At 33.6% G+C, this 24,367-nt stretch overlaps 2 protein-coding genes across 6 annotated transcripts in view; one reads left to right on the top strand and one right to left on the bottom strand.

The window, feature by feature from the left end:
* The window catches only part of MNS1 (meiosis specific nuclear structural 1), a 33,137-nt gene extending 10,235 nt beyond the window's left edge, over positions 1-22,902 (top strand). Inside the window, exons 4-10 of the mRNA XM_005559630.4 lie at positions 7,664-7,766; positions 9,921-10,150; positions 10,732-10,948; positions 11,048-11,155; positions 17,445-17,702; positions 20,411-20,536; positions 22,635-22,902. Coding sequence (XP_005559687.3) covers positions 7,664-7,766; positions 9,921-10,150; positions 10,732-10,948; positions 11,048-11,155; positions 17,445-17,702; positions 20,411-20,536; positions 22,635-22,727 — 1,135 coding nt within the window. The 3' untranslated portion in view covers positions 22,728-22,902. The remainder of the gene's footprint in view (positions 1-7,663; positions 7,767-9,920; positions 10,151-10,731; positions 10,949-11,047; positions 11,156-17,444; positions 17,703-20,410; positions 20,537-22,634) is intronic.
* Positions 22,903-23,251: 349 nt separating this feature from the next.
* TEX9 (testis expressed 9) overlaps positions 23,252-24,367 on the bottom strand; it is a 205,589-nt gene continuing 204,473 nt past the window's right edge. For all 5 annotated transcript variants that reach the window (XM_065547955.2, XM_065547954.1, XM_065547956.1 and 2 more), the window contains 2 exons: positions 24,222-24,356; positions 23,252-23,559 (listed from right to left, as the gene is read on the bottom strand). In XM_065547955.2, coding sequence (XP_065404027.1) covers positions 23,482-23,559; positions 24,222-24,356 — 213 coding nt within the window. In that variant the 3' untranslated portion in view covers positions 23,252-23,481. The remainder of the gene's footprint in view (positions 23,560-24,221; positions 24,357-24,367) is intronic.

The following is a 24,367-nucleotide window of genomic DNA, read 5'->3' as shown; positions in this document are numbered from 1 at the left end:
ACTTTAGTGTGTGTTTTACTTCAGTAATACAGAATTAGATTTTATTAGATAGACATAGATTAAGGGATAATCTATGAAAAGGTTCTGGAAAATATTCAGAATAAAGCATGGAGAGACAAAAGGACAGAAAAATACAGATGAGAATTTAAAAGAGGTATGGGCTATGGTACAAAATTCTAGCAGATGTATTAATATAATTTTAGTCCTGGTAGAGAGGTGAAAGAGGATAATACAGAAGCATTATTTGAAGAGATGCTGGCCAGGAATTTTCAGAAAATTGTAAGTAATGAAAACTATACTTTCAATAATCCTAATAAAACTTTTAAAATCAAACAGTAATAGAAAATCATTAAAAAAGCAGCTAGAACAAAAAAGATTATTACCTCCAAAGAGACAACAGTAAGAAGTATGACTTAATCCTGAATAGAAACAGTTGAAATTAAGAGAGAGCAGATTTACCTGGGTATGAAAAAAATAGAATGAATGAGTAAGACCTAGTATTTGATAGCACAACAGGGTGACTAGCGTCAATAATAATTTCACTGGACATTTAAAAATAACTGAAAGAGTATAATTGGATTATTTGTAACACAAAGGATCAATGCTTGAGGGGATTGATACCTCATTTTCCATGATGTGATTATTATGCATTGCATGCCTACATCAAAACATCTCATGTACCCCATAAATATATACAAATATATACTGTGTACCCACAAAAACTAAAAGGAAAAAAGTGCTTGAGTATATACAAAAAAATTTACAAATCACGCAGAATTGTATACCTTGTGAAAAATGTTTTCAAACCAACTCATTCAGTTGAGTACTCTTTCACATAGAGTATGCTTCCTCTCAGCAGTGTCAGAATTGCTAAGAGTTTTTTTATTTTGTGCAAAAGCCATACTAAAATTTTGACTGTCATGCAGAAATGGACCATATTTCAAATTGGTATATTCATGTGCAAATTGGCAGGTCTAAATTCAGGGAAATGCTCTGGTGCTTAAAATGTATCCTAATTTATTTAAAACCACCTATATTAAGATTAAGTTTTTTTAATGTAAAAGAAATTAATTTTTTAAATGCATGGCACATTTAAAAAATCTTTGAAGTTTATTTTGAAAATATTTATTTGAGCTCAGAAATGATAAGATTCCTGTTAATTGATTTTGGAACACATGGTTTTGTACTCCAAGAAAGTACTTAAAAGATAATTTAACTTTGCTGCTGTTTTTAACTGGAGTTGGGAAACTTACTGTTTATTTTTAGGAATCCTATTTTAAATTATGGCACTAAACAATTAGTAGTTCTAATTAATTGCCCAATTAATTAAATGTATTTATTACACAGTTAACACATACTGTTATGAAAGCAAAAGCAAGTACCTCTTATCTCATTTATATTTAAGTTCAGCAAGAACCATTTCAAAGAAAAGACAGACACAGTTTTTCCTTCTTAATACTATTACCATTACCTTGCTAATACCAGTACAATTATGTTCTGGACTGATAGTCAAGCTGTTAATTCATAAAATAGATGAGATGAATTAAAAGAGCACAAAATAACATTTTCTGATAATGTTATTCTCAGAAATAACAAAAGATTGATCACCAATAGTCCTGCATTAAAGGGAATACTAGCAGTTCTTCATTAGGTATTGATAGAAGAAGAAAAATGACCCCAAGCTTAATTTTGGAACTGCAAGAGGTACATGTGTAGTAAATTTAGGTGAAATTTGAATGTATAAAACATTATGTCTTTTGGGAATTAAAACATGTAAAGAGTTAAAAATATGACAAAAATGAGATAGGAAGTAAATGAAGTTAAAGTCAAGAATCTTGCATTGTCAAATAATAATGGATAAATTTATTCTCCTGGAAACAAACATGCTGTAATATCTGTAATAAAAACTTGGAAAAGAAAATATAACTGACTAATAGAGAATAAAATGTGATAATGGGAATTGATGATTCCAAAAAAGTCATATAAAAAAGAGTTAACATAGCAGGCTTGAAGCTGCTATCTTAGAAAGTCCTGCTTGTAAGTTTGGTCCTTGGCTGGTGTCTGGAAACTGGCCTTTTGAGAAGTTTCTTACCACCTTAACTGCTAAGAGTGACTCACTGTACCTAAACTGTGAAAACAATATGGATTATACTGAATACCCATTTTCTTTCTGGGAGTCTGAGATATTGGTACATTTTAAGTAGAGGGTGCCTAAGTTACCACCCCCAATTAGAACCCTGGGCACTGAGTCTCTGATGAGCTCTAATGTCTGGCAGACATTTCACACGTCACAACTCATTGCTGGGGAATTAAGCATGTCCTGTGTGTTTCCACAGGTAGAGGCCTTTTCCACCTAGTTTTCTCTGGATTTCACCCCATGTGCCTTTTTCCTTTGCCAATTTTGCTGTGTATCCTTTCTTTAAAGTAAATCATAGCCGTTGAGTATAACTATATGCTGAGTCCTGTATCCTCCTAGTGAATCATCTAACCTGATGGTGGTCTTGGGAACCCCCAACACAGAAGCAAAAGGGAGAGAAGAGAGAACACAGGACAGGGAGGACAAGTAGAAAGAAGATACAAGCTTGTAAATGGAAACCCAATTATATTAGTAGTTACAGTAAACATATTTGAACCATTTACCAAAATTGATGAAATGTTGTATCAGAATAAAAAGAGCAACAGATTTTCAGAGGAATCCATTTATACACACTATTTTCTCTGTCCATAGTAGAATTAAACTAGATGTAAGCAATTAAAAAAAAGAAAATCTAGGCAATCTTTATATGCTTAGGTACTTAAAAATGTGCTTCTACATTACCCTTTGGTCAAAAAGTACAGCTGCTTCTTGATGTACAATGGGTTCAGGTCCCAATAAACTACATTTCCAATTTATGACAGGTTTATTGGGATGCATCCCCATTGTAAATTGAGGAACCTACTGTAAATGCATATGGTTTTCTCACCATTGTAAAGTCAAACCATCATTAGTCAGAGACTGTCTATAATCCAAATTGAAATTAGAAAGTATTTTTAACAGAATAATAATGAAAATACCACATAGTGAAAGTGGCAGGATTGGATTGACATTAGCAAAATAGCAGAGTAGGCAGCTCCCAGCTCCCAGCCCATCCCTCCACCAGAAACATCAGAAAACAAGCAGAAACTCGCCGAACCAATTTTATAAGAACTTTGGACAGCATTCAAAGGTTTACTGCAATCAAGCGAATGCTGAAACAAGAAAAAGCCTAAAAATGGTAGGAAAGTTTTGTGATATCTTCACTTGCCCTTTCCTCATTCCCTCCTAGCTCAGAGGCAGGTAGCCTTTGTTCCCAGTGCAGGACCCTGGTCCGTGGTTCAGGAGGAGCAGAGCGGATCTTATTCACAAATTGTTGGGCATATCTGTTCTAACCTACCTTGGGGCTACCTGAAAACCTAACACAAGGCACCTGTTTTACCTCACTCAGAACTCATTTAGGCAAGAAGGACAAATTGCATCTCTGACAAGGATTTAATATCTGAAATATATAAAGAACTCATACAATTCAATAATTTTAAAAACCCAGTTCAAAAATGGACAAAGAACTTAGACGTTTCTCTAAAGAAGATGTTCAGTGAATGATAAGTACATGAAAATATACTCAACATTATTTGTCATTAGGGAAATGCAAATCAAAACCACAAGAAGAAACTGTTTCACATCTAATAGGCAATTTTAATAAAAGTAGTGGAAAATAATAGGAATTGCCAAGAAAGTGGAAAAATTGGAACCCTCAGAAATTGCTGTTAGAAATGTAAAATGATGGAGGTGCTATGGGAAAAAGTTAAACACAGGATTACCATATGAGCCAGCAATTCCACTCCTAGGTATAAATATACAAAAAATTCAATAGTGAGACTTAAATGGATACTTATATACAAGCATTTGGTGCAGCATTATTTACAATAGCCAAAATGTTGAAACAACCTGAATGTCTATCAGATAGGTAGATGAACAAAGTGCAGCATATATACACTATACAATATCCTTCAGTTATAAAAAAATAATGAAGCACTGATACATGCTAAAACATGAGTGAACCTTGAAAACATTATGCTAAGTAAGCCAGACATAAAAGGACAAGTATTGTATAATTCCACTTCTGTGAAATACCTAGAATAGGCAAATAGACAAAATGTAGATTAGGAATTAGCAGGGGTTAGGGAGAGGGAAGAATGGGGAGTTACTGTTTAAGAGGCACAGCATTTTGCTTTGAGGGGAATGAAAAAGTTTTGGAAATAGTGTTGATGATTGCAGATCACTGTGAATGTAATTAACACCACTGAGCTGTACACTTAAAAATGGCTAGGATGGCAAATTTTTGTTACATATATTTTCACACAGTAAAAAATGGTATAGAACTGAAAAAAAAAAAAAACCAACTTCTGGCATATAGTTAAGGCTGTTCCTCAAGGGTAGGTCTTAATCTGAAATAACTATATTAGAAAGGAAGACTCCATCTGGAATTATTAGAAAACAAACTGCAAATTCTCTTCTGGAATGATTACAAGAAGAATGTAGGAGGAAGGCAATAATAAAGATAAGAGCAGAAACGAGTGAGTTAGAATATAAACATAGAGTAGAATAAATAAAGCCAAGAATTGTTCCATAAAAAGGTGAATAAAATTGATGACCCCTTGGTAGGAATGATAGAGTAAAAGAGAATGCACAAATAACCAGTTTTTGGAATGGATAATGGGATATCACTATAGATCATACAAACACTTAATGGACCAAAGCAGGATATTGCAAACAATTTTATGAAAATAAATTTGAAAACATAGATGACATAGATAAATTCTTAGCACATTTTACCAAACTGATTGGCACAAGAAGAAATAGCTAAATGTTCCTATAACTTTTAAAGATATTGCATCTGTAATTTAACCTTGTCCACAAATAAACCTACAGGGCTATGTGAATTTTACCAAACATTCAGGACATAGTAACACCAGTGTTACATAGTTCTGTAGAACAGAGAAAGAGGAAGCACTTCCCAATTTGTTTTAATCAGATCAGTACCTGAATTATGAGAAACCTGTAGACTAATCTCTCTCATGAATTTAACTCCTGTAATCTGAAGTATTAATCAATATGAAATCCAGTGCTATATAAGAAAGATAAATCATCCTGACCAAATTTAATTTATTCCAGGAATGCAAAGGTGGTTTAACATTTTTAAAAATCAGTAAATGTAATTCATTTTATTAAAAATTATATGATTAGAAAAAGCGCATTGATATGAATCATCACTCTATGATTTTAAAAAAAAAAGAATGTAGCAAACTAGGGATAAAGGGAATTTACAGCAATATTACCCTTAATAGCAAAATGTTAAACACTTTTCTTCTGACATTGAAAAGAAGACAGGGATGCCTGCTCTGACAACTTCTAGTCATCTTTGTGTTATACATACTAATCAGTGCAGTAGGGCAAGAAAAAGCAAAGACAGGTGCCAGGATTGGCATTAAAGGAATAAAACTTTAATTATTCACAGATGATATGATTATATGTGTAGAAAATCCCAAAGCATCTACAAATAGCCGGATGGCTCATGCCTGTAGTCCCAGCACTTTGCAAGGCCAAGGCGGGTGGATCACCTGAGGTCAGGAGTTTGAAACCAGCCTAGCCAACATGGTGTAACTCCATCTGTACTAAAAACACAAAAAATTAACTGGGCGTGGTGGCACACAACTGTGGTCCCGAGCTGAGACAGGATAATCCCGTGAACCTGGGTGGCGGAGCTTGCAGTGAGCTGAGATCACACCACTGCACTCCAGCCTGAGTGACAGAGCAAGACACCGTCTCCACACACACACAAAAAGAAAGAATCTAAAAATAAGTAAGAATTAATAAATCATTCTACCAAAAAAGCATATGCACTTATATGTTTACTGCTGTGCTATTCATAATAGCAAAGACATGGAATCAATCCAGTTGCCCATCAGTAGGAAATTGGATGAAGAAAATGTGGTACATATATACCATGGAATACTCTACAACCATAAAAAGAATGAAATTATGTCCCTTGCAGAAACATGGATGGAGCTGGAGGCCGTTATCCTAAGCAAATTAATGAACTAACAGAAAACCAAATACTGCATATTCTCACTTATAGGTGGGAGCTAAACATTGATTACACATAGACATATATGGGAACAACAGACACCGTGGACTACGAGAGGGTGGAGGAGGAGTGGGTTAAAAAACAACCCATTTGATTCTGTGCTCACTACCTGGGTGACAGGAGCTGTACTCCAAACCTCAGTATCACACAATATTCCCATGTAACAAATCTGCACAGGTACCCCCAGTATCTAAAAGTTGCAATAAAAACTTAAAAACCACTTTAGTAGACAGTTTGGCAGCTTCTTAAAAAGCTGAACATGCATCTACTGAATGACCTGATCATTCCACCCCTAGGTATTTATCCAAGAGAAATGAAAGCCTATGACCACAAATAACTGGTACTCAGATTTCCATAGCAGCTTTATTTGCAATATCCACATACTTGAAAGAACTCAAATGTCTGTCAGCATGCGAATAGATAAGCATGTGAGTGGATATCGATAATCTAAAATAATATCCTGCAATAAAAAGGAGTAAGCAATTACTATATACAATAAATGGATGTATTTGAAAATACTGAGTGAAAGAAGCCAGAGAAAAAATGGTACCTGCAGTATGATTCCATGTATATGAATTCTAGAAAATTCATAATGCCTAAAGTGACAGCAAATTAGCTTGCCTCAGGATAAGTACAAACATAAAGGGGTAGAAGAGAGGTACCACAGGTTTATAAGGAAATGATTGGAATGTGTTCATGATCTTGATTGTGGTGATGGTTTCACAGGTGCATACATACGTCAAAATTTAACAAACTGTATCCTTTAAACATGTTCAGTTTATTGAATACTGTACATCAATAAAACTGAAAACTAAAAAATTCAGTGATGTTGGGTATAAAGTTAGTATATAAACATTGTATTTCTGTAAATTATCAACATTTAGAAAATGAGATTTGAAAAATCTGTACAAGAATATGAAAAATACCTAATGAAAAGTATAAAACTACCAAAATAAAACACAGATATAAAACATTGATAGACTTTTAAAAAACCAAATAATTAGAAGGATATACTATGTTTATTGAAGACTCAGTAATGTAAAGATATTAGTACTTTCCAAATCAATTTAAGAATTCAGTACAATCACAGCCAGTTTTGTTTATTGTGAAGTCTGACAAGCTGATTCTAAAATGTATATGGAAATGAAAGTATCAAGAATGGCTAAGACAGTCTTTAAGAAGATGACAAAAATTGGAGACTTATCCAGGATATGAAGATGTATTATAATTTACAGTAGTTGAGATAGTGTGGTATTGACACAGGATAAGCAAACAGATAAATGTAGTAGAACACAGCAGTCCTTTTCAACCAGAAAATGTAAGCCCTCATGCCCTAACGACTTCCATTAAATATAATGAATGATCTCTCCTATGGATGTAAAATAATAACCCGCTGTATTCCCTCTGAGTAAATTAAAAACACAGTCACTCAGTTTTCTGTGAGGTTTTCATTTTCTTATGGTCCTAACAGTTAAATTTGTTTTTGTTTTTTTAAACAGCATTGAGCTCAGAGAATTGGAGAAGAAATTAAAAGCAGCTTACATGAATAAAGAAAGGGCAGCTCAGATTGCTGAAAAGGATGCCATTAAATATGAACAAATGGTAATCAGGTTTCTGGTCATTGTTTTTAGCTTCATTTAGAAAATAAAAATTAGACTTGTTCCTTAAAAAATTGTCATATTGTGTAAAGAATTTACATTGCTAGATTTCTTAAATATTTGTAAATTTTCAGATCCTTAAGATGTAGAAAATCCTGGGTGATTTCATTTTTAGTATTAGAGCCTTTCGGAAGCACAGGTTGCTGCTTAGAATGACCAGCTATATTCAGTAACTCCCAGCATTCTTTACAGTCTCTGATTATTCATTGACAAACTAGTACAGTACAGATTGTTAGCACGATAAGTATATTTTAGAATGTTATGAAATTTTTAATTTTTTAAATGTGTTTTTTAAGAGTAAAGTACTTGATAATTTTATGTAGGAAACTTTCCTGTTTTATAAAAGCTGTCTCTTTTTCTCGTGTTTCTCTTTGCTTTTATCCCCTTTTCTAACTCCTGATAGGGTACCAAGTTGAAGATAAGAGTTACTCTTGGACAAAGGAATCTCAGGCATACTCACTAGGAGTGTTACGCTGTATGAATATAAAATAGGGTTTACTGAATTAACAGTTAATTAAAAGGGTCCACATCATCCCATGAGCTCTCATTATCAAACAGAAGAGCCGGACAATTATATATGAATGTATATATACACATACATATCTATTGTGTATGTCCACATAAACATATGTACATACACACAGACACTCTTATAGGGGTGATATCAAAATACTTAACCAGTGCAGTGCAATATGGGTATCAATTAAGAATAGATGCCATAAATGACACATATATGTGTGTGGTGTGTGTGTACAATTGTGTTAGTATAGAAAATGTCTAGCGGGTACACAGCATGCTGTTAACAGCAATACCTTTAGGTGTGGCAGGTGATAAGAGAAGGTGGAGAGACTTCATTTGCTAAGACATATAGTTCTGTCCTTTGAAAAAGAAAGTAGCACAAACAATATCCTGTTTGTCCAGTGGTTTGCAGTTTTAATTATCCTGATAGTTGAGGTTATTCAAGGTAGTTGTAGACGTTTTAATCTGACTCCTAAGAGAATTGCTATTTTCCAAATAAAAATCGATCCACAAAATCAAAGTCAAATACTTTTAGGACTTGACAAGGTGTCATGTAAGTACTAGTTTTGGCTTTTTCTCTGAGCCTTAGTTTTCTTATCTGTAATATGAGAACATTGTTTTCTGTAAGTGTGTGGTAATCTACACATAAATGTTATTGTCATCTCGTTTTTTAAGAAAGAATTTAGTAGAGCATGTACAAAGAAGATAATCAGAACAATTTTTGGTCAAGTCATATTATCAGAGTATATGTTAAAGGCTTCAGTCATGTCAGGGATGACATTCAGTATTCATATTTTAATCTGTTTACTCTTTATGTTTGATGCTGCTGACCATTCCATCATTTGGGATGTGATCATAAAAGTAAAGCGTAGTTTAAAAAATTGCCTCAATATATTTCATTTAGAACTTATTTTATTAAATGATTTGAAAAATGCTCAAAAGAAATAAGGGATTTAACCCATCCAAGAAGAAAGACTGTCTCTTGACAATGGGAATGGTCTTGAGTGAATCAAAAGCTGCAGAAAATACACATAATAGCATCTGTGATTCTTTTCAGATAAAGGGCCTTTAATAAATCAGAAAGAGGAAACATCAAGGGCCAATGGCAGGAAAGAAGGTTTAGGCTAGGAGCTGCTCAAAGCCATTTAATAGCAGACCTGTAAGAAAGACATAGTACCATCTTTAAATAGCAGCTGATAAACAATGAAGCTAAAAATGATGAAAATTGCCTAGCTCAGTTTATAAATAGAATAATAAGATAATGACTGCTTTAGCAGCTAAACAGTTATTAAGAAAGTACTTATAATTTTATTCATTGTTTTTTGAATGTGGAGTTATTAATAATCCTTATCAGGTATTGTCCTGGGAGAGCTACTTGAAAGGAGAGGAAAGCTTCTTTAGGGTCTGACTCATTATTCATACTCTGCAGGTAATAATAACTTACTTTTGCTTTTTAACCTAGACAGATGAAAAAATTTATGTAAAAGACTTTATAATATTCAATAACATTGGTGTAAATTATACTATCATACTATGTTCAAATTTGAAAATGGAAAGATCAATTTTGTTTGAATAACAGAAACGTGATGCTGAAATAGCCAAAACCATGATGGAAGAACACAAGAGAATAATAAAGGAAGAGAATGCTGCAGAAGACAAACGAAACAAAGTGAAAGCACAATACTATCTTGACTTAGAGAAACAACTTGAAGAACAAGAAAAAAAAAAGCAGGAAGCTTATGAGCAGTTGCTAAAAGAGAAACTCATGATTGATGAAATTGTTAGGAAGATCTATGAAGAAGATCAGTTGTAAGTTTATCCTAACTTTCTTACATGCCTAAATGTTCACTTTAGATTGATCGTAGGTTTGTTGTGAGGAACTGAAACACCTAGAACAGTGCCTAATACATAGTAAGTGCTCAATAAATATTAGTTATGAACACATAAATTGGGACCAACTCATTGTCATCTCTGTTAGCATGATTAATAAATGAATTATCTGATGATTAATAAATGCTTGTGATTGAATGACCTAAACCTTTGTTTTTCTTATATATGCCCATATCATATGTCAGAGGACATGTATTCTGATGAATTTTTTTGGTAGACAGCTTAAATATAGAGTGCTGCAAAGCTAATGTTTGTAGCATTTATGAAATAAGATGCATAAAACTTCATTAATAGGTTAGAGGAGACTATCACAGTATTTTACCCAAAGAAAAATTCATACCTGGCATTATATTTAGCACATAGTAAGCATTCAAAATGTTTGTTGCATGCACGAATGAAAAAACCTATAGTGTTTTTCTGTACATTATTATGAACAAAATGAAATTACTTTTTTATATTTTATTGTTTATGTTAAATCTGTACTTGTAACTGCTTTTCAGGGAAAAACAACAAAAGTTAGAAAAAATGAATGCAATGCGAAGGTATATAGAAGAGTTTCAGAAAGAGCAGGCTCTCTGGAGAAAAAAGAAACGTGAGGAGATGGAAGAAGAAAACAGAAAAATCATAGAGTTTGCTAACATGCAGCAGCAAAGAGAAGAAGATCGGATGGCAAAAGTTCAAGAAAATGAGGAGAAAAGGCTACAGCTTCAGAATGCGGTATTAAAATAACCACTTCTTTAACACTACTAAATTCTGAAATATTAGTTACAGAATTTGGGTCCTATAAATATTTATGTTTTTTAAAAAATTTAATAGTTGACACAGAAATTAGAAGAAATGCTGCGGCAACGTGAAGATTTGGAACAAGTGCAACAAGAATTATACCAGGAAGAACAAGCTGAAATATATAAGAGGAAGCTAAAAGTAAGTTTCAGAAATGGAAAGAATGATTAACATAAAGAAGAATATAATTTTGAGATGAAGCAGAAGAGAAATAGTACATTTAAATCCAACCATACTGGTAATTACATTATATGTAAATGGTATACTACAGTTAAAAGACAGAAATTTTCAAGCTGGCTAAAAAGATAGACTCAGGCATCAATTTATAAACTATTATAAAAAGCATGATGCAACTATGTTGTCTAATCATAACTTAAATATCAAGACACATAGTTTAAAAGCAAAAGGATGGTGAAAGATATATAACATACAGACGTTAGTCAAAAGCAGGTTGGCGTTGCTATGTTAATATGAGACAAAGTCAACTTGAGGACAAGCAATTCATGATAATACAGTAAATTCATCTAGAAGATGTAATAGTCCTAAAGGTGTGTGAATCTAAATAATAAAGCTTCACAATACATGAAGAAAAACTGAAAGGAGAAATAGGCAAATCCACAATCAGAGTTCCAAGATTTTTTTTTCTTTTTTTCTTTCCAACTTTTACTTTAGGTTCAGGAGGTACATGTGCTGGTTTGTTACAGGGATAAATTTGTGTGTCATGGAGGTTTGGTGTAACATTATTTTGTCACCCAAGTAATGAGCATAGTACTTGATAGGTAGTTTATTGATCCTCACCCTCTTCCCATCTCCACCCTCAAGTAGGCCCCAGTGTCTGTTTTTCTTCTTTGTGTTCATGTGTACTCAATATTTAGCTCCTACTTACATGTGAAGACATGTAGTATTTGGTTTTCTATCCCTGCATTAATAAGCATAGGCTAATGGCCTCCAGCTCCATCCATGTTGATGCAAAGGATGTGATTTTGTTCTTTTTTATGGCTGTGTAGTATTCTGTGGTGTATATGTACATTTTCTTTATCCAGTCCACCATTGATGGGTATCTAGGTGGATTCCATATCTTTGCTATTGTGAATAGTGCTGCTATAAATACACACATGCATGTGTCATTATGGTAGAATGATTTATATTCCTTTGGGTATATACCCAGCAATGGGATTGCTGGGTCAAATGTTAATTGTTTCCATTATTTGAGGAGTCACCACACTGCTTTTTACAGTGGTTGAATTAGTTTACATTCCCACCAACAGTATATAAGCATTCCTTTTTCTCCACAACCTTGCCAGCATCCATTATTTTGTGACTTTTTAATAGCCATTCTGACTGATGTGAGATAGTGTCTCATTGTGGTTTTGGTTTGCATTTCTCTAATGATTAGTGATATTAAGCACTTTTTCATATGCTTGTTGGCTACATATATATCATCTTTTGAGAGGTGTCTGTTTATGTCCTTAGCCTATTCTTTATTTTTTAATTTATTTTATTTTTTTTTTTTAGACAGAGTCTCACTCTGTCGCCCAGATTGGAGTGCAGTGGCGTGATCTCGGCTCATTGCAAGCTCCGCCTCTCGGGTTCATGCCATTCCTGGGACTACGGGCACCCACCACCATGCCCAGCTAATTTTTTCTTTTGTATTTTCAGTAGAGATGGCATTTCACCGTGTTAGCCAGGATGGTCTCAATCTCCTGACCTCATGATCCACCTGCCTCGGGCTCCCAAAGTGCTGGGATTACAGGTGGGAGCCACCACACCTGGCCAGCCTATTTTTTAAATAGGGTCGTTAATTTGTTTACATTCCTTAGAGATTATGGATATTAGACCTTTGTCAGATGCATACTTTACAAATATTTTCTCCCATTCTGTAGGTTGTATGTTTAGTCTGTTGATAACTTTGATAACTTTATTTCCTGTGAAGAAACTCTTTAGTTTAACTAGGTCCCACTTGTCAGTTTTTTTTTTTTTGTTACAATTGCTTTTCGAGTCTTCATCATGAAATCTTTGCCAGGTCCTATGTCCAGAATGGTATTTCAATGCATAGTTCTCATTAATCTATAGACTAAGTAGTCAGAACCGCAGGATATAGTGTTGAAAGCAGTATCAATAAATTTGACCTGACATTTAGAGAATACTCCACCCAACAACAGCAGAATACAAATTCCATTCAAACATGGAACATTCACCAAGATAGATCATATTCTAGGACATAAAGGAAGTCTCAATAAATTTTCAAGGTTTTACATAATACCAGATATGTTTTCTGACAACAGTGGAATGAAATTAAAAATCAGTAATGAAAATATACCTGCAGAATCCTTAAATATATTATAATTAAACAATATATTTCTAAATAAGCAATAAGAAAAGGGGAATAAATCATATTGGAAATTAGAAAAATATTTCAAACTAAATTATTTAAAAAACAGCATATCAAAATATGTGACGTGCAGTTAATGCAGTGCTTCGAGGAAAGTTTCTATCTTTAAATGCATGTATTAGAAAAAAGAATGGTTAAAAATTAATGAGCCTATGTCTACCCACTTACACAGAAATGTTTATGCAGCATTATTCATAATAGTCTAAAAGTAGAAATAACCCAAAAGTAGAAATAACCCAAATGTCTGATGAATGGATAAACAAAATACAGTATATCCATGTAATAAAATGTTATTCAGCTATTAAAAGAATGACAGACTGATCATGCTAAAACATGGATAAGCCTTTAATTATAAATTAAAAAGTATGTGCCTCAAGAATGTTATATAAATGATATCAAACAGTATGTAACTTTTTCGAGTTGGCATTTTTATTCAGCATAATTTCCTGGAAATTCATCCAAGTTGCTTGTATTGATCATTTGTTAGTTTTTATTGCTGAGTAACATTCCATTGGTATGTATGTACCATTTTATTTGACCATTAAAGGGCATTTGGAATGCTTCCAGTATTTAGCTCTGATGAGTAAACTGCTGTGAACATTGAGGTAAAGCTTTTTGTATAAACATCAACTTTCATTTCTCTGCAATAAATGCTGAAGAATGTATTAGCTGGGTTTTGTGGTAATTGCATGTCAGCTGTGTAACAGACTACCAAAGTGATTTCCAGAACAGCTGTAACATTTAACATTCCCATCAGAAATGTGTGAGTTACCCAGTCTGTCTGCATTCTCACCAGCATTTGGTGTTGCCACCGTTTATTTTTTAATTTTTTTCCTCCTCTGTCCTCAGAAGCTCAACAATTTTTTATTATAGCCACTTTTAAATATCCATGTAGTGATATCTTGTAGTTTTATTTTGCATTTCCCTGATGGCTAATGATGCTGAACGTCTTTTCATGTGCTTATCTGCCATCCTCTTCGGTGTAAGATCCCCTTTAGTGAAATAGTTCTTCGTGTCTTTTGCTGATTCTCTAATTGGGTTGTTTGTCCATTTATTGTTGGGTTTTGAGAGTTCTTCATATATTCTAGATACTAGTCCTTTGTCAGGTGGGTGGTTTGCAAATATTTTCTCCTACTTTGTAGCTTTGTCTTCTCATCCTTTTAACGTGATCTTAGAGCATGGTTTTTCTTAGAGCAAATGTTTTCCATTTCTATGAAGTTCACTTTATCAGTTTTTCTTTTTATGGATCATGCCTTTGGTGTCAACTCTAGAAACTCTTTGCCTAGTTCTTGAAGAATTTCTCCTTCTTTTTCCTAAAAGTTTTTTGTTTTTGTTTTTGTGTTTTGTTGTGTGTGTGTTTGCTTTTCCATTTTACATTTCAGTCTGTGATGTGTTTTAATTTTTGGTGCAAACTATGAGACTTAAGTCAAATACGGTTTTTGCCATTGGATTTAGTCCAATTGTTCCACACCATTTGTTGAAGTGGCTGTTTCTCCAACGTTGAATTGCTTTTGCACCTTTCTTAAAACACAGCTGGCATGTTTGTATGGGTCTATTCCTGTGGTCTCTATTTTGTTCTGTTGGTCCTATGTATCCATCCCTCCACCAGTACTACACAGTTCTGAATACTGCAGCTGTACGGCAAGTCTTAAAATTTTTTTTTCGCTATTCTAGTTCCTTTGCCTTTCCATATGAATTTTTGAAGAATCTCTGTAAATAATTTTTGCTGGGATTTTGATAGGAATTGAATTAAATATGAATATCAGTTTGGGGAGAATTGATAAATTCACTATATTAAATTCATGAACACAATTTGGCTCTCCCTTTATTTAGATCTTTGAATTTTTTTCATCAGGATTCTCTGGTTTCAGCATACAAATCCTGTATGTGTTTGGTCACATCTGAGTATTTCATTTTTTGAGCGATTATAAATGGAATGTTAGCTTTTATTTTGGTGTCCGTGTACTCATTGCTAGTGAATTGATATTTTTGTGTTTATCTTGTATCTTACAACCTTGCTGAATTCACTTGTTAGCTGTAGGAATTTTTTTCCCTACATAGTCAGGCATGTCTTCTGCCCAGAGGTACAGGCTGTTTCTTCCTTTTTGATCTGTATATTTTTATTTCCTTTCCTTACCTTACATGCTGGCTAAAATTTCCAGCACCACTGGCTAGAGCTATGTTGAAGAAGAGTGATGAGAGTAGACATCACCTTTCCTTGTTGCTGATCTTAGGGGGAAGCATTAAGTTTTTAACCATTAAGTATAATGTTAATTATAGGTTTTTTGTAGGTGTTCTTTATCAAGTTGAGGAAGTTCTCTTCTATACCTGTTTCTCTGAGGGCTTCTTATCATGAAGGAGTGTTAAATTTTGTTAAATGCTTTTTTCTACTGATACAATTATATACTTTTTCTTCTTTAACCTAGTATGTTACATTGATTGATTTTTGAGTATTGAACCAGCCTTGCATCCCTGTAATAAACACTGCTTGGTCATGGTGAATAATTCTTTTAATGGATGATCTATTTTCTAATATTGGGTTAAGGATTTGTGCATCCATATTCATGAGGAATATTGGTCTGTAATTTTTTATATTGGTTGCAGGGTAATACTGTCTTCCTAAAATTAATGGGGAAATATTTCCTCCTCTTCAGTTTTCTGGAAGAGATTGTGTAGAATTGGTGTTAAACATTTGATAGAATTTTCCAGTGAAACCATCCTGACTTGGGGTTTTATTTTGGGGGAATTTCAAGTTATTAATTCAATCTCCTTAATAGTGATAAGACTATTCAAATTACCTTATTTCATATTTGGTGAGTTTTGGTAGCTTGTGTTTCTCAAGGAAGTGATCCATTTCGTCTAAGTTGTCAAATTTATGTGTGTATAATAATTTGTAGTATTCCTGTATTATCCTTTTGTTGTCTGTAGGATCTCTAGTGATATCCCATGTTTTATTCCTGATATTGGTAATTTGTTTATTCATTAATTTTTTTTTCTTGGTCAGCCTTGTTAAAGGTCTGTCCATTTCACTGATTTTTTTAAGAACCAGCCTTTTGTTTCACTGATAATTGTCTATTTTCTATTTTTAATTCCATTGATTTCTACAGTTTTCTTTATTATTTTCTTCCTTCTGCTTATTTTCAGTTTACTTTACAGTTCTTTTTATAGGTTCTTGAAGTGGGGGCTTAGATTATTGATTTGAGACTTTTCCTACATACATGCATTTAGTGCTACATATACCTTTTCCTAAATGTATGCATTTAGTGCTATAAACGTCTCTCAGAACTGCTTTAGCAGCATCTCACAAATTTTGCTATCTCATTTTTATTAACTACAATGTATTTATTTTCCTTGGCTTTCCCTCTTTGGCCCATGAATTATTTAGAAGTGAGTGACCATTGTAAAATTCTATTTTTTAGTATGTATGAAATTTTTCATAATAAAATGTTCAGAAAATAAAAGCTTATAGGAAAGGACTTAACTGCTCCAACTATATTTGAATTTCCCTAAAGAAGTACTGATTGTCATTGATAGATAATTGTTTTTAAATTTTAGAGAATTTTGGAGATTGAAGGGAATATTAGAAAACTAGAGACGGGTAAGTGCAGTTTTGATTTTGAGGAGGACGTTGGAAACTGAAAAATACTTATGGGTGGTTTGGACAGCTTTTATAATCAAGAATCTAGAATGATTCATAGTTACCATAGACTTCAGATGAATAAACTCAGGTGTGCAAAAAAAGCTTCTGTAACAGCTTTTTTCAAAGCAGTTATGTGTTAAAACTGAGTTGAGAAACAAGATGGTAAATATAAAATTTATTCATGAGTAGCAGAAAACAATCCAAAGGTAAACATATTCTTTATCCAGCTAGTTTTAAAGGGATGGACAATGTGTTATCATGAAAAGCCTTATAACTTTCTCAGTTTGTAATACTAAATTTAACCAATACTAATTTAACCAAACTCTATCACTCTTCCCTTATAAATCTGGTGTAAGCAAAGAGTTACTAAATTAACTTTTAGCTGTATTGTTGTTTAGGAAGAAGCAGAAAAGAAACTGAGAAAGCAAAAAGAGATGAAGCAAGATTTTGAAGAACAAATGGCCTTGAAGGAATTAGTACTACAGGCTGCAAAAGAGGAAGAGGAGAACTTTAGAAAAACTATGCTAGCTAAATTTGCTGAGGATGATCGGATAGAATTAATGAATGCTCAGAAACAAAGAATGAAGCAGCTGGAACACAGGAGAGCTGTGGAAAAACTTATTGAAGAACGTCGCCAACAATTCCTTGCAGACAAAGTAAGAAAAACTTGTGGGGTTTTTTTGGTCGTTATCATTAAACAGCAATTAGCTCATGTATCATCCACTAAACATTTACTGAGAAGCTTTATATGCCAGACAATGTTAGTATGTTTACTAATATATATATAAATTTTCTGACCATTTTTGCTACTAGAAAATATTTATTGATGCTTTCTATGTGCTAAACACTGGTTGGTATTGAGAACATGAAAGGTAAATAAAACTAAGTCCATGTCACCCATGAATTTATGGTCTTGGTTAAGAAAAATATATAAAAAGTAATTATAAATATGTCATGTACATGTGATAATAGGTTACAGAGCTATGGATGTTTTGGTATGGCAGAGAGAGAAACAGATCATGAACACCCTGCATGCTATTTTAAGAAGGTGGGCTTTTCTAAGGGAAGCCACTGAAGATTGGAAAGCTGTATGTTAAGATCTGCACTTTGAAAGACAATTCAAGTGAGAGCATTGAAGGTAGATAAGAGATGAGTAAGCTTGGAGATAGGAAGATCAGTAAGTAAGTTATTATAATAATCCCAGTGACAACTGGTGAAACCCATGCAAATGGAGAGGGGATCCACCCAAGAGATATTAAGGATATGGAATTGATGGGGCTTGGTGACCAGTGAGATCTAGAGAGGTGAGAGAAGACTTAAGGATACTACTAATAAATAATACTGTCATTCCATCTTTTTAATTATTTTTGATTATTTTTATTTTAAGTTCCAGGATGCATGTGCAGAACATGCAGGTTTGTTACACAGGTATATACGTGCCATGGTGGTTTGCTGCACCTGTCAACCTGTCATCTAGGTTTTAAGCCTTGTATGCATTAGGTATTTGTCCTAATGCTCTCCCTTCCCCTTATCCTCCCCTACCCCCCGAAAGGCCCACAGTGTGATGTTCCTCTCCCTGTGTCCATGTATTACTACCGTCTTTAATGGGTGACTGGGTGATATCCTAAGGAAAGAGTATAGAGGAAAAGAAATGATTTTGAGGGGGCAAATAATTCTATTTTGTCCACCCAAAATGATTTGGGTGGCCCAGGGGAAGATTACTAGTTGGAAATGCAGATTTAAGTGTTGGAGAGGGAATTAAGTTTTTGGCTTTGGACACATTGATTTATGTCTCATCCGTAAAACTAAATACTTATATTCTCTCACTGGATTTTCGTGGTTTAAGAACCAAATGGATAATATGTAGGTGTTTTGAAAACTGGTAGGAAGAGAAGAATTTACTTTTAAAAGGAAGACTCAGTGAGACTTACATGACTTCTTTTAAAACTATACAAAGTAGGAGTCAAAATAATGCAAATGTTTCAAATATGAGAAATTTATGGGAATACAGGTGCTGTTATATTTCATATTGGAGCTCATCTGTTCTCAGAAGCTAAGCAGAAATCAGGCCTGGTTAGTAATTTGGATAGGAGAAAGCTCCTGGAAAAATTAGCAAGACAACTAACTAGAAATCAGACTAAAAACTAAATGGAAATCAGATAAAGTCACCTAATGCATAGACACTTATACAAATAATTTATGTCTTAATTTTTAAAGACTTATAAATGTTCCCAATATGAAGCTGTCGGCTTAGTTTTGTCAGTTCGATTGGGCAGCATTTTTGTTCTGCCCCCAAGGCAAGGACAGATCTTCATGATGAAACTTATTAACACCATTATACAATCCTATAAGGTCTAACTATGTTTTCTGGATTTCAGAGATATTCCTAAATAGGTATCTATAATTCTGTCTACCTCTACAAAAATCATATGGTCAGACAAAATCTGAAACTTCCCAGGAGGTAGTTTCCTACCACCAAAGCTATTCAGAATTTGTCCTAAATGGATACGTTGATTTCATAACTACCTAAACTATTTAATTTACTATAAATTTTTCTTTTTAGGATAAACATTGAATGTGGCCTACCAGATCCTTCTTAGGAAATCCTGCATTAGCCCAAATTAGACTCTACCATTGGACAAAAATCTATCAAGTTTGCTTTCCCCTGTAACATTACAGAACTTTCCTGTATCTCCTCTTTATAAGGAATGGGTGAATTAAGATAGAATTAGGTTTGAATGCAAGTACAGTCTCAAATTAACAGTGGCTTAGTAGATTACTGTTCTTTCACGTAGTTCAAGTCATCTTTTCTGTATGGCCCAGAATTTTGATGTGATTACGAGTATTCAAGAGCTCTTTCCTAAGAAATACTAGTGGAATTCTCATGCTTCATATCTTTTAAAATGTATATATATATTATATATATTTTTAAAATATATATATTTTTAAAATATATATATTTTAAATATATATTTCATATCTTTTAGATATTTCTGATCTTCTTTATTCACTTTTTGTTTTACACTGAAAACTCTTCAGCATCTGGCATATGGTAAGCATTCAGTAAATATTTACTGTGTCAGGCAGTCACTCCTTTGAATATTTTCTCCCTTGGTAATGAAGACACTTTCCTGAAAATATTTGTTTGCCTCCTTGTAATTTAAAGGAATAACGATAGTAAAAAATGTGTACAGACTACAGGTATGTGTACAGACATAAAATATATATTATCTAGAATCTTTTGAACTTAGTGTCATAAATAGTTCATCAATTTTATCTAATTCATTGCATGAGTAGTTTTATTTGAAAACTTTGTATAAGATTAATGTACTTTGTGATAACAAAATTTGATCTGCATTTCCAGCAACATGAACTAGAAGAGTGGCAGTTGCAGCAAAGGCGGCAAGGATTTATTAATGCAATTATTGAAGAAGAAAGGCTAAAACTTCTCAAAGAGCATGCTACAAACTTACTAGGCTATCTCCCTAAAGTAAGTGAGATTTATCTCAAGCTGTAATCTTCATGACCTTTAATAATGAAAAAAACATGGTATTTGGAATTTAGAGTGCCTAGATTTTGCTCACTTCTTGCTCGGTTATGAAGCAGTGATGGGATCCTGTCCAGGCACTGAACCTCTCTGGGCCCATTTCAGTATATCTACAATGATTGGTCTTGGCACATTATTAGAGGTATGAGCTTGATTTACTGAATTTGTACTTTATTTATCACCCAGGCTGGAGTGCAGTGGCAGAATGTCAGCTTACTGCAATCTCCGCCTCCCAGGTTCAAGTGATTCTCTTGCTTCAGCCTCCTGAGTAGCTGGGATTACAGGCGTTTGCCACCACACCCAGCTAATTTTTGTATTTTTAGTAAAGACAGGGTTTCGCCATGTTGGCCAGGTTGGTCTTAAACTGTTGGCCTCAGGTGATCCATCCGCCTCGGCCTCCCAAAGTGCTGGGATTACAGGTGTGGGCCACCACACATGGCATGAGCCACCACACATGGCATGAGTTTGTATTTTAGAGGTTCTTTTCTTCCCTTTTAGTATATGAAACCTAAAGCTACCCTACAACAACTGTGGTACTTATACGCCAAAGCTGAGAATGTGTATGAAAACATTGTCATTGGTAACACCAGTAATAGGAACATGCTTGAACCGAGTTTGAGACAGATCTGCTCTATAGTAGGAAGTTGTAACTAGCTAAACTTGATTTTTAAAATTCCAGAAGATAGTGAATTTTAATGTATACCTGAGACACACTGTGACTTCAAATAAAATAGTAACTGGCTGGGCATGGTGACGCATGCCTATAATCCCAGCACTTTGGGAGGCTGAGGCAGGAGGATCACTTGAGCCCAGGAGTTCAAGACCAGTCTGGGCAACATAGGGAGATCCCATTACTACACAAAATAAAAAGTTAACTGGATGTGGTGATACACGCCTGTAGTCCTAGCTACTCTGGAGGCTGAGGTTGGAGGATTGCTTGAGCCTGGAAAGTTGAAGCTGCAGTGACCCATGATCTTGCCACTGCACTCCAGCCTGGGCAACAGAGTGAGACCCTGTCTTAAAAAAGTAGTAACAGTTTCATAGGACACATAAACATCTAGACTCATATAAATAAGATCACCATCCTTCAGCTATAGAAATGCCGTTTCATATTTTATTCAGTAGAATCAAGTGCATATTTTACATTCAGTCTGGTGGTAAGGAAGGAAAAATATATAAATATATAGGTAATTATTGCCTGGCCACAGGACTTTTGATAGTCTAATTGGTTACATAGGATTAAGGAATGCAAAATGATGTATTAATGATAAAATCCATATGTAATTAATAAATTTCATAAAATAAATTATAAACTATAGGAATGTCTTTGGGATGTGATATTTTTGTAGAGGAAATAATTGTGGAGGCAGCAGAGTGATTAATAAACTTGATATCCAAAAATGATCTTTATCCTTTAGATCCTAATGGCGCCAAATGACCTCAGTTATCCTTAAAATTCTTTAGATTGCAAGATAAGTAAATATTTAATTTTGTTTTAAAGAGCCCTTTGCAGTATACTATAGGGGAAAAGAAAAATAGAACAGTGAAGAATTCCAGAGGGTTTGCTTAAATGGCTTAGCTCCAAACCTGGATTCTTTTCTGCAAGACTGATTGATTGCTGATTAGCCATAGAATTGACACATGAAGAACTAATCCCATGCATGAATCTATCGAAGCTCACCCTTATATCATATTATAGAGCTATTTAAAGAAAAGGGTAGGGTACACTATAGATGAAGTGCCTTCCTATCTAGGTAATCCAAGCAGTAGAACTTGAGAAGAGCTCAGATTCATATGACAAGCTCCTACACTAGAGCTGATAAATCAGAAAATTGCGTCAGTCTAGGAATATTCAATATATATGTAAAGTCTTATTTTGTTGAAAAGTGTTGATTTTTTTTTTTAAAGTTTCATTAATCTATTGAACAGATTTCATTACCTTGGCGATAACTTTACTAACCTCATGTCTTTGTCAGTCTTAAAAGCATTTAGTGAAATATTCTGATATTCAAAAGTAACCCACAAAATATTTTTCTTGTAGGGAGTATTTAAAAAAGAGGATGATATTGATCTGCTTGGTGAAGAGTTTAGGAAAGTGTATCAGCAAAGGAGTGAAATTTGTGAAGACAAATGATAACATCAAAATTGGGTAAACCCTAGATTTTTCGTATGTTACCACTAGATGTCAGCATAACTTTTGTTTTACAGTTCAGCGGCAGTAGGAATCCATTGTCTATTTGGATTTTGTAAGTCATCACTGAATTTATAACTTGTAAACAATTATCAGATAAAAATTAATTTTAATCAAACTGTTATTTTTTGTACTGATAATTTGAAAATCCGATTTCTACCACACTACAGAGCATTGTTTGCATCCCCATCCTCAAGACAGTGTATGTACCTTGACTAATACAGAACTCTACCCCAAAGTGAACTAACTGCCTTCTCTCTGTATTTAGGAACTTTCCTTACTCGATTTAGCCAGGGAAATAAATATTTGGAATTTTCTTTTAAAGCATCTTTTTCGGTCTACTTCAAGGGAGGAGAACTGTAAATGAAAAGAGTCAAGAATTTTATTATCTAATGTGCTTAATTGTCACGTTCAGTAAGAACTTAACAAACTCAAAAATAGCTAATAAGTCATAAGATAGCAGAATCAAAAGTTAAATTGTTGCTTTATTTTACAAAATTTTTTCTAATAACTTACATATTAGAATAATGCATCAGTTTTATATCTCCCAAATCTAAAAAGGGAATTCTTTGAAATTATTTTGATTTCATAATCAACTATATTACTTATGAAGAGTAAAAATAATTCAAACCATTACAATAAGTAAAATGGGTATCCACCACATACTGTCATAGAGACTAACTGAAGTAGGGATCACTTATGAATTTCCCCATTCAAGTGCTTTCATAAATTCCTCCTCAGTGAAAGACAGCATCTTGGCAGCTTCAATATGCATCTGTTAAAAAAAAATCAGTATTGTCTGATTTAGTATTAAGAGTAGGCCACCAAACAACAGGAAGTTTGTAAAAATGTGTGGATAATATATTGTCAGAATGTAAGTTCTGTTGTAGGAATGTATACTGTTAATTCCAATAAGCATGATATTTGAAATGGTAGTAATTACATTCAAGGACCAACCTATAGAATACTTTTTGTCTAACAGTAGTATTGAACCAACTTATTTTTAAGATAATAATTCTATAATATTGTAATACCTGACCTTTGCAAAGAAGGAAAGTTTCAGAACTATGAATTTTTAGATAAAGCAGCAACAGTGGTTTGGAAGCAATGTTCACTCTAAGGTTTGAAGAGGCAAACAGTCCCCTAAGATAATAGTCATTCTTTAATGTGGTACTTTCTGTAGTTGAGACATACCTGTACTGTATTTTCCAGTCCCATTTTCTACACTAATTTACTTATGTGAAAATATCCACTTGCTTAGATGACACATACATAAATCTCACTATACATGTTAGATTTCATATGAATAATGCATTTTATATGAAATTCAGTGCCTAAAGATGTCAAAAATTAAACATACCTAAAGTGAAAAATGCTGAATTGTTTAGTAAGAAAAGTACAGATAATATGATGATTTAACTTTAACGACAGACTCACCTTTTGCCTTTTTAAAACATCAATTAATTTTAACTGTTTCTTGAACCCTATCATTAATTCTCCTTTTTGTTTTTCTAGCTTCTTGTTTTCTGATTTTAACACTTCAATTTTTTTATGTTCTTCATTTGCTATGTCCTACAAAAGGA

Source organism: Macaca fascicularis, chromosome 7 (genome assembly GCF_037993035.2).
Source record: "Macaca fascicularis isolate 582-1 chromosome 7, T2T-MFA8v1.1".
Lineage (NCBI taxonomy): Eukaryota > Metazoa > Chordata > Mammalia > Primates > Cercopithecidae > Macaca > Macaca fascicularis.
This window is presented reverse-complemented; position numbering and strand designations above follow the sequence as displayed.